Source organism: Triturus cristatus, chromosome 12 (assembly GCF_964204655.1).
Source record: "Triturus cristatus chromosome 12, aTriCri1.1, whole genome shotgun sequence".
Classification (NCBI taxonomy): Eukaryota; Metazoa; Chordata; class Amphibia; order Caudata; family Salamandridae; genus Triturus; species Triturus cristatus.
The window spans coordinates 530,225,601-530,241,201 of record NC_140595.1 but is presented as its reverse complement, the minus strand read 5'-3'; the positions used below and the strand labels follow the sequence as shown (position 1 = coordinate 530,241,201).

Sequence of the window (15,601 nt, the reverse complement as noted above, 5' to 3'; positions counted from 1 at the left end):
GTCAGTGCTTGAAATGGAAATCTAAAATTAAAGGTACTTACTATACCAGGGTATCTTGTAGTTCGTAATAAACACTGGTACTTTCCTATTAAAAATATTGCACCCTTGCTGACAAGTGTGGTACTCTCTCATTGAAAGTATTGCACCCCTGCTGAGAAGTGCGGGTACTCTCCCATTAAGAGTACTGCACCCCTGGTGAGAAGTGCTGGCACTGTCCGTTTAAAGTATTGCACCCCTGCTGAGAAGTTCCCCACTCCGGCCTTAAGCACAGGTAAATAACTATCTCTGGCTTCGCATGCACTACACATCACGTCACGTCACGGACCTCTGTCCCTCTTTTCACCTGCTTCTTTTGAACAGAGAGGGGCACATCACCTGGTTTTAAAATCGCCTTCTGTTACTAGCAGGAGTGTCGTGGATGCCACCAGTGTCACGTGTGCTGTTAAATACTGCAGCCTACTAGCCCGAGGGGGCACGGTGCTGACCAAACTTTACATCTCCCCTCGCTCTGCCTGGCGGTGCTACACAGGAAACTGGGTGCGTCGTTGTATGGTATTTCAATTGCATTGATATAGCGCCTACTACCCACGAAGAGTCGTTGAAAGGCAAAAGACTGATCCCTGGGAAAGGCTAGCACTCAGTCGGGGTAAACGGGGGGGGGGGGGGGGGCGGTGGAGGAGGTGGGTTAACACTTTGAAGATCACTACTAAGGCAACAAAAGCCGACCACACAGGATTCACTTATTGGGAATGCTACTGGCGCGTCACTTCCAGCTTTAACTGCTACCCAGCTAGACTCTGGTATTTATATTTTCATTTCATTTTTATAGCGCAAACTCACCTATCAAGGGTTTGGAGCGCTGTACAGTGTATTGTAATAACAGAAGTAGAGTAAATAGTGTCTTTTTAATATTATTTAGATCAGAATGTCCCTCTTTCTTAGATTTTGGGCTTTGCCCTGTCATTTCAAGTGCATGTGGTGAGGTCGGTGGGCTTATCGCGACCCTGAGTCTCGGCTGCTCCCCGCATAAGACACAACTAGGCACTGGACTTCTGCTGCACTAGCGCCTACCTATCCTTGTTGTGCTGTCGCGGAAGCAGATGCTGGTTTGCTGCTGCAGAGGGCGGCGCCATCTGATCCGTAGAAGCCTTTTAAAACGACCAGGATCTTTGCGCCTTTACTGAGACGTAGTTATTTGATGCCCCACAAGCCCGGCGAGTTACTTGAATTACCCCCAAGATGCTGTGTGTTTTTGCAGTGTAATAACAAGGGAAATAAAGGCTTCGTAAAAAAAAAGCATTTGCAATGCAATAGGTCTCGCATTTACGTGAGTTTGAGCTATTGGCATTGTAAATAACAATGCCTTTTATTTATGTTTTGGTTTTTAAAACATAAATACAAGCCACTGTCATTTACAATGACAATTACCCAAACTCGCGTAAATGCGAGACCTATTGCATTGCAAATGGTTGTTTACTATGATTTGTGTTGAATATTCAGATTTTTTTGTACGATTGTGTTCTGGACATTTCTTTTCTTAAACATTTTACCACTGCTACTGAAAGACACAAAATATCTACTTTTCAAGGTTGAATATTGAATATAATAGTGGCAGCCACTCTTGATGAGTTTCATATTACTAATAGCTCAATTTGCAAATACGTTGTTGTTAGTGGTTTCGATTTCATGTGTCGCCTAAACAACAATGGTAACTACTATCCTGACGAGAGTTTCCTCTTCTGGCTTTTTTCAAATAGGTAGTATTCTTAGATGACACAAATTGAGTGGGGAGACCTGTTGAGGAGGGACGGAAATCGAACCCTGGACATAAGTTGTAACATGAGGGAAGGAATATATGTGTTACTTACAAGGCAGGCTATTTGCAAACAGGAAGACTCTTACTGGTAAGCGGATTACTGTGTGTACATGAGCCAATGCAAACAAGTTATAATCTCCCTGAAATTTACACATGGGAACAACTGTTGGATTTAAAGATATGGTATAGCCTGCTGGCATTACAACTTTCCTGGGGGTTAATTAAAAAATGAGGCATAGGTTATAAATTTTGCAGCAAACACGATAGCCCAAAAATTGATGGTCTACATTATAACACTATACGCTTGGCAAGACTTCTGGGAGAATATTAAAATTGGGTTAGAAAAAGGAAAGATAAATCAATATACTATAATGTTACCTCTGCTGCCATGAAAGATAGAGTGTGCATTCCATGGGCATAGCCTGTCACACCACAGACAACTGCTAATCCGCAACACGATAGCAACATCGCAACCAACAGAGCCAGGACTCTAACATGGCTACTCATTGGGGTGGTTGGTGAAAATGACAGCTGAAAAACAAAACATTGAATATTAATAAGAACTGTATATACACAACACCATCAATGTCCTAGTACTGGTTACCATGTTTCAATTTAGCTCATTGAATGCTTTACTGCATTTTTTACAGACTTACTCAATATTCGATCTGTACATTACTATAAACATCTTTCAAGTATTTGAAGTATCTAAAAAAATGTGATTCAGTAATTGTGCACCTCAAAAATAACGGATTCTAATGATATTCTGTTATAGAGTAAAAACAAATAAATGCTGCCAATCAGTAATGGTGCATTTTATTTCCTTAGGATTCTGTAACAGGCAGCACCTATGTGCAGAAAACCAGTTTTGAGCCTAGAGAGAGTGAGCATCAGCCTAAAAATGCCACAATCAATTCTACTACGATTTGGGATCTGTTCCCTGGCCCTTTCCTCTCCTAGCAAAGCCTAGCTAGTGCAACATTTCAAAATTGTAGGTTAAGGAAGCCACAATACTCTTAAGGTTAGCAATGAATTTACTCTCATTAAACCACAGAAGACAATGTTAAACACTGCAGACACACGAGTCTTTCATACAAATGAATTAATATTCCCATGAAGAGCCCATATGCTAAGCTTCAATAAAATATTGTGCTTATGAAATTAACAAAAGTAATAGGGTAAAAGCACTAAAACACCAGAATCAAACTGAAGAGTAAGAAAGAACATGTGAAAGAATGAGGTAGTTTGATAGGCCACAACTGTTTGCAGGATATAGCATTGTATGCTCCCCTACAAATGTATGTTTAGGATTTGGTATTATACAGACAGCTGTGCAAATACAAAGTTTTCAATCGTCATAAAATATAATTTTTCGTTTGAAGGCACATCAAGCTTTGATTTTCATTGGAAATGCGCTAGAGAGAATCAATTTTTAAAAAAGCACTGGCAAAGCCAACAGGTTTCATCTTTGGGCCCTATTGGTTCATTCCATGATTTGTACAGACGCTGTACACTTGTGGCGGGGGGCATAAGCATAATAACAAAACTGGTTTGGTGGCTGTGTCATTCTGTGGGCTAACACATACATTATGATGTATGCATGTGCATTTGTCACTGCCGAATGCGCACCTACAGGATGATGCGGGTTCATCTGTTTTTTATTGCCCAATCTAAAATTCGGATGCCACTTAGATTAGTAAATACTTTTTATTTTTAATGTTTCTGTGCAAAGAGCTTTTGTTGTTGTAGCGGACTGCCCAGCAGCAAATAGCAACGCTGCCCACACATCCTCTCCCCAAAGAATAAACTTTGAAAAAAATTATGTTTTTCTTTTAAAAAAAAAAAAAAGTCTGCTAGGCATGGGGGGGCAGTGGAGGAACAGGTGGGGGAAGAGAGGGGGACCAAATAAAAATAAAGCTGGTGGGAAGAGGAGGGGAATAGCAGCATGAGGGAAGCACACAAGAGAGGAGCACACAAGGAAAAGAGGTAGAACATACATGGACTTTGCATGGAATGATTAGCAAAAACAAGTAGCTCCTTAAACATAGGAGTCAAAAGATACATGTCAGCCAATCAAAAGGACAGTAAGAAGGCTATTCTACGTGGGAGGGACAAGCTCAGGAAAAGGAAGAAAGAGGAACAAAAGCCATTAAATAAGAAGCAAGAAATGACAACAACAAAAAAATACGACGAATGGAAAGAGTGGACGGGCTGTAAGCCAACTTTAAGGGTTTGGTATAGCTCACGAACAACTCTTGCTGTCTGGTAGCCTAGACGGATTAGTTACTTACCTGTAATCCTAGTTCTCTTCCAGGGGTATCCTCATCAAAGTCATAAGCATTAGAATATTCCCGCTCATGCGCGGGACCCCGGAAACACTATATTATATGTGCCCCACATATATATATATATATATATATATATACATACATATATATATACATATATATATACACATACAATTGCAGCCTAATAGACACCAGAGCTGAATCATGCTGTAAGGAATTTCCACCATACATGACAAACATGCATTAGAAACAGGAGAAACAACAACAAAATGTGTTTAGAAACTGTTTTAATGCTCAGCAAACAGTAGAAATTCTCATAAATCACTGAAAGCATAGGAAGCTCCCAGGCTGCATTGCAAATACCCAGTCTAAAAAGACTGAAAAGCTAACCTGTAGCTGCATAGCAATAAACTGACACCGTGCCTTTAAGGCACTCCTGACCCCCAGCTTCCCATCATGCCTCAGGAGTGACAGTTAGGTCAGTTCTTTGCGGAGACTAAAAAATTATTTGCGGAGACTGAAAAATCCATGGTACAAAGAGTTAACAATATCTTCAAAATTTAACAATCCTTTGCCCGGGGAGGCGAGAGGGTTGCTTATGACTTTGATGAGGATACCCCTGGAAGAGAACTAGGATTACAGGCAAGTAACTAATCCTTCTCTTCCAGGGGATCCTCATCAATATTCATAAGCATTAGAATAGAATAGCGAGCCTCACCTCATCTCCCTGCGGGCAATGGAAAACACAGAAATGTGATCAGTAAGCTTAGAAAACCAAGCTCGGATAGAGCAAAAAAAGAAAAACTATCCAAACAGATTCCTCAAGGAGGCTTGGCCTACTTGAGCATCAGTCCTGGATTCAGATTCTAGGCAGTAGTGCCTCGTAAAGGTATGAACCGATTTCCAGGTTGCAGCCTTGCAAATCTCAGACAATGGGACGTCGTGTAAGAAAGCAACTGTGGCCGCTTTCCCCCTAGTGGAATGCGCCTTAGGAGGCAACGGTAAGGGTCTTTTCGCCAGCTTGTAAGCTAAGGTAATGCAGGATACAATCCATCTCGAAATGGATCTCTTAGCGGCTGGGAAGCCTGTTCTCATGGCGCCATAATTGACAAATAACTGATCTGTCTTCCTTATGCCCTTGGTACTTTCTAAGTAGAACTTAAGCACCCTCTTGAGGTCTAGGGAATGAAGCGACCGCTCAGCCGAGGTTGCTGGATTTGGTAAAAAAGATGGAAGGGAAATGGACTGATTGATATGAAAATTAGACACCACCTTAGGGAGAACAGATGGATGTGCCCTTAAAACTACTCTGTTATGGTGGAAAACAGTGTAAGGCTCATTGGTACACAGTGCTTGGATCTCGCTTACTCTGCGCGCTGATGTAATGGCTACCAGAAAAGCGGCCTTCCAAGACAAATGCTGCAAGGAAGCTCTGTGGATTGGCTCAAAAGGTGGGCCCATCAATTTAGATAACACCAGGTTCAACTCCCACGGAAGAGAAGGGTTTCGAACAGGGGGATACACTTACTTCAACCCCTGTAAGAAGTCCTTGACCACCTGCATTTGGAAAAAGGAGGGCTGACTAGGTAATCTCCTGTACGCCGTAATGGCAGATAAATGCACCCTGATAGAAGCATACTTTAAAACCCAATCTTGCTAACTACAGAAGGTAAGGGAGAATGACATCCTCCAGCCCCTTTGTAGGATCAAGGTGATGTTCTCTACACCAAAGAAAAAACCTCTTCCACTTAAACGCATATAACGCTCTTGCGGAGGGTCTTTTCGCTTCTTTCAAAATATGTATGCAATCAGGAGGCAGTTTCAAATGTCCGTATTGCAGGACCTCAGGAGCCATGCTGTCAAGTTCAGTGAGGGAAGGTTGGGATGAAGAATCCTCCCGCCCATCTTGGTCAGCAGGTCCGGCCTGCAAGGAAGTCTCCTGTGTGGAAGTACCGACAGATGAAGAAGGTTCGGGTACCACCACTGCCGTGGCCAGTCTGGAGCTATCAGAATCATCGTCATGCTGGATCTGAGTAGCTTGGACACCACCTTCGGGATCAGGGGCAGAGGAGGAAAGGCGTAGGCAAATGTCCCTGACCAGTCCATCAAAAGCGCATTCCCCCTTGTCCCTGGACAGTGGAATCTGGACGCGAAGGCGTGGCATTTTGCATTTGTCGTCTGCGAATAGATCTATTTCCGGACGACCCCAACGATGGAAAAGGTCCGCCACTACCTCGTCGTGTAGCACCCAGTCTGGCTGATCTTCGAAGTGCCTGCTGAGTGCGTCTGCCTTGACATTTAACTCTCCTGGAAGGTGTACTACCACCACCGAGAGGTTCCGGGCGAGAAGCCAGTGCCAGATCGCCTGTGACTCCAGGGAAAGAGGACGCAAGTTCCACCCTGTTTGTTTAGGTAGAACATGGTCGTCGTGTTGTCGGTCTGTACCAGGACCGAATCGGACTAGATTGCCGGTAGGAAAGCTTTCAAAGCAAGGTGGACTGCTCGTAGCTCTAGCACATTGATGTGGTAGGTCTGTTCCTTTGCCGACCACAGTCCTTGTATCTGAAGGCACCCCATGTGTGCCCCCCAGCCTTGCAGAGACGCGTCTGTTACCACCGATTGCACTGGAAGTGGCTGGTGAAAAGGGACTCCCATCATCAGATTCCGCTGCTGAGTCCACCATGTGAGGGAGGATCTCACGCCTGGGAGAGACATATCTGATCTTCCCAGCGACCTGTTGACTGATCCCACTGGTCCTCCAGAGACTGCTGCAAAGGCCGCATCCTCAGCCTGGCGTTGGGAATGAGAAAGATGCAGGACGCCATGGATCCTAGCAGGGATGCCACCTGCCGGACTGTCGGATTCTGCACCTGGAGCAGAAGCCTGCACTTCTGTCGTATCGAAGAGACCTTTTCTGTGAAGAAAAGCTGCCACCACTGCCATGCATTTGGTGAAGACTCGCGGAGCCGACTTGAGTCCAAAGGGCAGGACCTTGTATTGATAATGTTTGTGGCCAACCACAAACCGTAGGTACTTGCGATGACGCTTTGAAATGGAAATGTGGAAGTACGCATCTTGGAGGTCCACCGAACACATCCAATCCCCTACTTGCAGATGTGGATATATTTGGTGAAGGGTCAACATGCAAAACTTCTCCTTCACTATGACCTTGTTCAGAAGTCGAAGGTCCAGGATAGGTCGAAACTTGTGCTCCTGATCTTTTTTGGGGACAAGAAAGTACCTGGAGTAAACTCCTTTTCCTCTTTGAGAGGGCGGAACCTCTTCTATAGCCTGCTTTTGAAGAAGAGCCCTCATCTCCTTTCGAAGCAGCTTTAACTGGTGAGGACGAGACTTTTTCGGTGGTATGTCCTTTGGAAGCGCACGTAAACGTAGCGCGTATCCATTGCGCAGTATATTCAGCACCCAGTGATCTTTTGTGATGTTGTCCCACTCTGCCACATGTTGTGAAGCACTTCCTCCCACTGGAGTGGGCAACGGCGGCAGAGGAAGCCACTGCTCATGACTTCCCTCCCGCTCTCGACGTGGTAGAGGACTGCTGCTGGTGACCCTCTCTACCTCTGTTGGACTTTCCTCCCCGAAACTGGGACTTCCCCTGGTTCTTGTTCTGGGACCACTGAGGGGTTTGAATCCTCTGTTGAGGCCCCTTGCACTGGTTGGATCTGTAGCGGCATTTTAATTCCTTCTTTTTCTCCAACCCAACTGCCTTGAGGGTGTCCAACTCGGTCTTCATTCTATTAATCTCTTCATCTGCGTGTGTGCCGAAGAGAGAAGAGCCAGAGAATGGGAGGTTCAAGATCCTCTGCTGAGCATCCGGTTTTAGTCCTGTCAATCTTAACCAGGACGATCTCCTGGCGCATATTCCTTGCGCGCAAGAGTGCGCTGATAGCACCGCACCATCTGCCGCTGTTCTAATCATTTGATTTGCCACCAAAGATCCCTCAGTGACTATCTCGTCAAAATCCTTTTGGTCTTCCTTTGGGAGCATGGTTTTGAACCGCTCCAAAGAGTCCCAGAGAGCTCTGTCATAACGGCCTAGCAACGCAGCCGCGCTGGAGACCTTAAGGGATGCTGCCGCAGAAGTGCAGGCTCTGCGACCCCACGAATCCTGAGACCTGCTCTCTTTATCCGTTGGAACAGAAGAAGTGGCTGTTACAGCATGCGTCGTCTTTGCTGCCGCCACGATGACAGAGTCTGCAGGAGGGTCCGTCTTGACGAAGACCGGATCCGAGGTAGCCGGCTTATATTTCTTTAGGATGCGAGCCGGCACCACTTTGATGGTTGCTGGAGTTAAAAAAGTGTCCATGACCGGGTCAAGGATCCCAGGAACCAATGGAAGCAATGGCCGAGATGCAGACCTGATTAAGAGTCTCGAAAATCACTGTCGGCGTGACTTGCGGGACAGACATCTCAATGTTGAGCTTCTGAGCACCCCTCTGCAGAACCTCATGGTATGTATTAATTTATCTATGGGAGAGACCCTGGAAACCGGACTGTCCGATAGTGTGGGGGAATAATCCCTCTTGGAGGACCATGTAGAGGAAGTCGAGGAAGTAGATGGTGTTCTTCTACTTAGCCGATGAGCACGATGCCTCCTTTCTCGTGATACGACTGCGCGTTCTTCTCGCCTGGGGGAACGCAAACTATAGTGCCGTCTCTCAGGGGACCTCTCATGCCTATGCCTGGGAGAACTCACTCTGTCCACCAATCTCTGAAGAGGAGATCTATGAACCAGACCGGCATACTCCTGCATTCGCCTTGTCGCCCGAGTCCTGCCAGTGACGTAAGGGCAGCTGCCATCTTGGGGACAACTGAACAGCAGAAGGGGCCTCCTTTTGTCTTGAAGGAGACTTGCGGACATAGCTAGCAGCTTCCGGAGTGGCTGACCTTGATGAAGCCCTCCTGAAAGAGTGAGAGGACGAATGGCTTGAGGCTGACTCCGTCACCAGTACCACCGATCCATCCCCAGACCTCACCGAGGCCTGTCTCGACGTCGAACCTGCACGCATTCCAGACGTCGATCTTAGCTCCTGACTTCTCGCTAGTTGGACCTCCCGTCTGCTCGACGGCGACCGGTACCGATGAGAAGCAGGTGAAGAATGCGGACTCGACGTCGAACGGCGATGTGAAGCCGACGACAGAGGGACTCTCTCTCTCTCTCGACGCCGAGCGTCGTCTAGACGACGGCGGAGCTGTGTCCAATCTCGACGTCGAAGGTCTGCGAGACGACGGCAGAGGGGTATTTTTCACCCTCAACGCTGAACGCCGTCAAGACGACGACGGAGACCTCATCCTCGACGCCGATCGTCGCCGAGTTGACGACGGCGCAGGAGTCTTTGCTCTCGACGTCGATCGCTGATGGGACTGCGATGGCAGAAGTGAGCCTGCCCTTGACGCCGAACGTACTGCCGACAACGGTGGGGAATCTGCGCTCCTCGACGCCGATCGTCGCCGAGTTGACGACGGCAGAGGGTCTCTGCTCCTCGATGCAGATTGTCATCGGGTTGACGACGGCGGAGGGTCTCTGCTCCTCGACGCCGATCGTCGCCGGGTTGACGACGGCGGAGGATCCCGAATCTTCGACGTCGACGACGTACCTTTGACGGCGAGCCCGCTGTCGAAGGTCTTTTCTTAGGTAAATGACCCACCTGAAGATCTTGCTCAGCGCCGAGCCCGACGCTGAAGCAGAAGGACACAAGGACTTGGTTCTAGAAGGCGTTCTAGACCTCTTGGAGCCCTTCCTTACCGGAGACCTTCCTCTAGATGATTTATCTGCCAGGCCATACAGGCAAATTCTTTCCCTGTCCTTCAAGGTTCTTCTGGACAGGTTCTGGCAGTGAGGGCAGGTCTTAGGATCATGATCCTCAGGTAGACACAGAATACAGACCTCATGAGAGTCTGTGTTGGCCTTCTTTTTACCACAAGAAGGGCAAGTGTCAAAAAGACATGGCATTTTAAGTTGTTAAAAAATGCCAAAGCCTGTCAGAAAAAGACAGCTTCTTACTTCAAAAGATGAAAAACGTCGAAGTAAGGAATAAAGGTTGTGAAAAGTAAAAAGATTTTCTGACAAAAAGCAGAAAAGAGTGGAGCTGTGTTGCCAGGTTACTTCCTGAAGGAACCGGAAAGAACAACTGACCTAACTGTCACTCCTGAGGCATGATGGGAAGCTGGGGGTCAGGAGTGCCTTAAAGGCACGGTGTCAGTTTATTGCTATGCAGCTACAGGTTAGCTTTTCAGACTGGGTATTTGCAATGCAGCCTGAGAGCTTCCTATGCTTTCAGTGATTTATGAGAATTTCTACTGTTTGCTGAGCATTAAAACAGTTTCTAAACACACTTTGTTGTTGTTTCTCCTGTTTCTAATGCATGTTTGTCATGTATGGTGGAAATTCCTCACAGCATGATTCAGCTCTGGTGTTTATTAGGCTGTAAATAAATAAATAAATATATTATATATATATATATATATATATATATATATATATATATATATATATATATATATATATATATATATATATATATATATATATATATATATATATATATATATTTATATATAAATATATATATATATTTATATATTTATATTTATATTTTCTACTGGCGGTCGCCAGTAGATAGTTATAGTTAGGACCGTGTTTCCATAGGAAATCTGAAAATTCTATTTTGAATAACTTTGGCGCCGGTTGACGAATCCTCGCGAAATTTTCAAAACTAATGGGGCGCTCCGCTCAGCTCCTACCCTGAAAATCTCAGGGTGATTCGTCAAGCGTGGGCTGAGAAAAAAGGGGGGTCCCAAAACGCGTTTTCCCCATGCATTTTCCCATAGGACCTTTAGTTGAAGGTACAGCCCGAACGGCTGAACAGAATTACTTGAAATTTGGCAGAGAGGTAGTCCTCAGGTCAGGCATGTGCCTTATGCATATATGGTGTCAATCTGTTCAGTAGTTCCTGAGAAAATTGCAGTTAAAAGCACATAAATATCTATAGCCGCGCACCGTGCGTGCACGGTACGCGCACGGTGCCGTGCGTGAGCGTAATTCTCATTGGTGGATTCATGTCAGTCAACATTCGAATCGGTCGAAATCAGGAAGTGTCGACCGCCATTTTGTGTGTGACAGGGAAAAAGAAAGGTGGATAACGTGAAAAGGGGGCAGGTTACAGAATTCCTGACCCCCTAGTTCTTGTCAGGGGGTCCCTGAAGGACCATGAAGGGTGAAAAAAACATTATTTTTTTTAAATCGCGGGGTGCGCACACGGTGCATGCACAGCGGAATCATAAAAAAATAGAATTAAAAATCAAATTTAAGTGTTTAGATGTTAGGCGGCTCTAAAAAGAGCCGTTGTGTTAATTGAGGGACAGAGGGGAAAAAAAAAAGACATGGCAAAAATTATAGGGTGCCGCACGTGTGCTGCTGTATCTTGCTCTCCATTAGCGGAATGCTGGTGTCCGCATACGAGAGAAAAGCATTGCACCGTATATGCACCCTCTTAAACAGAGGGTGTATATCCAGAGGAACCGAAGAAGGTGAAGCTACCGCCGCAGATGAAGTGCTCGGCTGAGCTGCCGATGATGTGCTCACCTGAGCTGCTGGAGGGTTTCCTCTAGCAGCTCGAGCATAAGCCACAGGATGTACATCTCTAACGTGCCTGATCATAGTGAAGATACTAAAAGAGTATTTATTTTAAGGATCTCCTCTTGATAAGACACGATCAGAAAGAGTGCAGGTGACTTTTGGAGCATTCACCTTCTTCTGCCCCTGTGGAAATGTAAAAAATTGCCATATAAAAGAGTCTTTCTGTTTCCTCTGTCTTACAAGGGTCTCCTGCTCACTCCCAGAAGATGACTGCTGCTCTGCCATTCTCAAGTACTGGAGTACTGGAAAAGCTGCTCAGCTCCTTCTCCCAGGGAATCAGAAGTAATAATGAGGGGAGTGGGTGTGGTGTTGGAAGTTTCTGGAACTGAAACTACTATAAACCAATGAAAAGTGTTGTTTCGTAATCACATGACTTGCCGTGCGCGCACGGAGCACGCACGTGCGTACGGAGCACGCGCGCAAGCGCGTACGCGCACCGAGCACGCGCGCATGTGCGCTGAGTGCACGCTGGGTACGCGGGTGCTCGGTACACGCGCGCTCGGTGCGCGCACGCATGGATGATGTCATGAGTGATGTCATCAGTGATGTCATCAGTGATGTCATTTGAGATGTCATCAGTGATGTCACTGACCATGTCATGAGTGATGTAATAATGTGACGTCATAAGCAGTGGATTGCGGGCGCGCGAGTTATAGTTAGCTGAACTAACTATAACGGGGGAATTTCATTGGTTTTTTACGAGTGAAATGTCCAGCTAACTATAACATGTGTGAAACCTATGGTTTTTTCAGTGAATTTGCAAGGTTTTTTAAATGCTAACTCCTAACTATAACGTGTGTGAAACCTATGGTTTTTTAAGTGAATATATATCAAGGCTCGTTGGGGTGACCAAAGGGCAAGCAGCACTCGAACACGACACTCTTTTCCCCAGTAAAAGCATTTATTTGGTATGCTCAGCTTCGCTCTGAGCCCCATGCTTCGGAACTCGTGGCCCCCAATGTGGAGCACGGCGCGTGGATGGAGCGCGGCTTCACTCCTTGGGGCTCAATGTAGAGCTATGAACTTGGCAATTATTAAGGAAGCACCCATCTATGGAAAAGTAATTACGGACTACATCTCCCATTAATCATTGCGTTTTGTCTCATCCAGAGCAGCTGCACATCAGCGGACGATTGGATTAAAAAGGAGGATGTGGCCCGGCTTGCTTCCTTCGACTGCGGTGCCTCTGAAGAAGTGAACTACGAAACGCGTCAGGTGGCAGTCGTATGCTAATACACTGAGAAGCGAAGCTGAGCATACCAAATAAATGCTTTTACTGGGGAAAAGAGTGTCGTGTTCGAGTGCTGCTTGCCCTTTGGTCACCCCAACGAGCCTTGATGTAACTAGCGGCAGACCAGCCGCTGAGCGAGCACCACCCCATGTGAAGGGGGCCACGAGTTCCGAAGCATGGGGCTCAATGTGGAGCACGGCGCGTGGATTGAGCGCGGCTTCACTCCTTGGGGCTCAATGTAGAGCTATGAACTTGGCAATTATTAAGGAAGCACCCATCTATGGAAAAGTAATTACGGACTACATCTCCCATTAATCATTGCGTTTTGTCTCATCCAGAGCAGCTGCACATCAGCGGACGATTGGATTAAAAAGGAGGATGTGGCCCGGCTTGCTTCCTTCGACTGCGGTGTCTCTGAAGAAGTGAACTACGAAACGCGTCAGGTGGCAGTCGTATGCTAATACACTGAGAAGCGAAGCTGAGCATACCAAATAAATGCTTTTACTGGGGAAAAGAGTGTCGTGTTCGAGTGCTGCTTGCCCTTTGGTCACCCCAACGAGCCTTGATAGAGATATATATATATATAAATAAATAAATGGGGCACATATAATACAGTGTTTCCAGGGTCCCGCGCATGGGCGGGAATATTCTAATGCTTATGACTATTGATGAGGATCCCCTGGAAGAGAACTAAAAAACTGCAAGACGAAACTCGTCAAGTTTGTTCTCAATCAAAATAGCAAAACAAAAATAGTCAATTTTCAAATGACAATAGAGGATCTGCTTCAGTGTTTATCTGTAAACTCGTTACTAGGTGGCTGCACATGATCAGGGAGATTTCACAAGTACTACATTTTCAATAAAAACCGAAATTATTCGAGTTGCAGTGGCTTACAGATTTTGGGGGCCCCTGCATCCCAGCCATTGCAGAAGCAGAGTAGAGTGTGATGGTGTGGCGTGGTCATCATTATAAATTAAAATGCAATTTAGAAAGTGAAGAAAAATTTACTAACCTTCGGTAACAGTATTTCTGGTCGATTCTAGGCCTACCCAAGCATTCCTCACCTTATGACTATCGCCAAACTGGACCGGGAATCTTTTTTCTGAGTAACAGTTCTTCAGCACGACAAGCTGACGTCATCCAGCTATACCTACGATTTGATTATACTGGGACATACAAGGCAACATACTGCTCACTGGCGATATTTCCTTGTTCCTTTCCTATTCTCCCTTCAAAGCATGCAGATAGGATAAGAGCTTAAACGGCAATAACAGTAGACAACAAATAACATATGTTGGAAACAGCCCACTCCCACTCCGCAGGGTGGTGGTGGACTCCCCGAACACACTGTGGTAGCTTGGCTCGAGTGGTCAGGAAACAGGCGCAGTGCTAAGCATACAATATACCCATACAATAACCATGCGTGCATCCGTTCCAAAAACGACTCTACACCGTAAAAATTATGAAAATATTCTTTCTTTATCTTTTTCTCTTAGTTGCTGATTGGAAAAATAAATAGGTCAATCACAATATACAAGTTTCAATTAGTGCAGGTCAAATAAATATTGGCTGTTTGATGAAATAAATAGGGGTGATCATAAATAACAGGGCATAAATACAAGTGCAATATATACAGACAATTAAATACTTTGAGGCAATAAATACTGTACCAATAAATATTGTACACCATCAAGTCCTGTGGACCTATAAATATAGTGCAGCAATAAATAGGTAAAAATTCAATAAATACAGTACCCCCAATAAATAATTAAAAGTATACAGCAACACTCATGTAATCAGATGACACTTCAATTCTTAAGGGCTGATTTGGCCCAGGCACAGCTTGTAGGGTTGTGGAAGGCTTGAGGGGGGCTACTCCCTGGCTGGGACAAGGCTGAGGCCTAAGCTGAGGTAGATCAAAGGGGGGAATACCAGTGCCCTGGCTTTCTCTCTCCACACAACCTCTCTAGGTTAGTCCCAGTTCACCCCAGGCACAGTCAGGTTGGTTTCAGCACCTCCCTAGCCCCTTAGAGCAGTCTCTCAGGTCTCCACAGGGCCTTAGGCGCCCTCTACTCCACTTACTGCCCTTTTTCTGATGTTCCGACGCCGCTGGAGTCGTGTCGACGCCGTGAGGCGGTTCCGGTTCGGTCTCGGCGGCCTCGGCACAATGTCAGTTCTTTGACGACGCCGGTAGGCGGTTCCGGTCCGATGTCGGTGGCCTCGGTTCGATCTCGACCTCCGGTTCGACGGCGTCGGGCAGTCTCTCCACGATGTCGACTTCGGGGCGGCTCCGGTCCGATGGCGCTCTCGGCTCCGATGACGTCAGCCGGCCTGGCCTCGATGTCGACTTCCGGCGACTCCGGGGTGCGATCCTCACCCCCGACCTCCGGTGCTCCTCCACACAGGTTCCGGGCGTCTCCGGAGTGCGATCCTCACTCCCGACCTCCGGTGCTCCTCTACCTCGGTCTCCGACGACTCCGGAGGGCGGACTTCACTCCTCCGATGACGCCGCTCGCTCGACCTCGGTTCACTTCCTCCTCGACCTCTGGTATTCCTCACGACCTCCGTCGGCGCCCTCTCACGACCTCAGGCGGCTCCGGGTACGACG

At 46.5% G+C, this 15,601-nt stretch overlaps 1 protein-coding gene across 1 annotated transcript in view; it reads right to left on the bottom strand.

The window, feature by feature from the left end:
• The window catches only part of AMFR (autocrine motility factor receptor), a 391,859-nt gene that overhangs the window by 288,936 nt on the left and 87,322 nt on the right, over window positions 1–15,601 (bottom strand). The window contains exon 4 of the mRNA XM_085638721.1: window positions 2,195–2,347. Within this exon, the coding sequence (XP_085494847.1) occupies window positions 2,195–2,347 (153 nt within the window). The remainder of the gene's footprint in view (window positions 1–2,194; window positions 2,348–15,601) is intronic.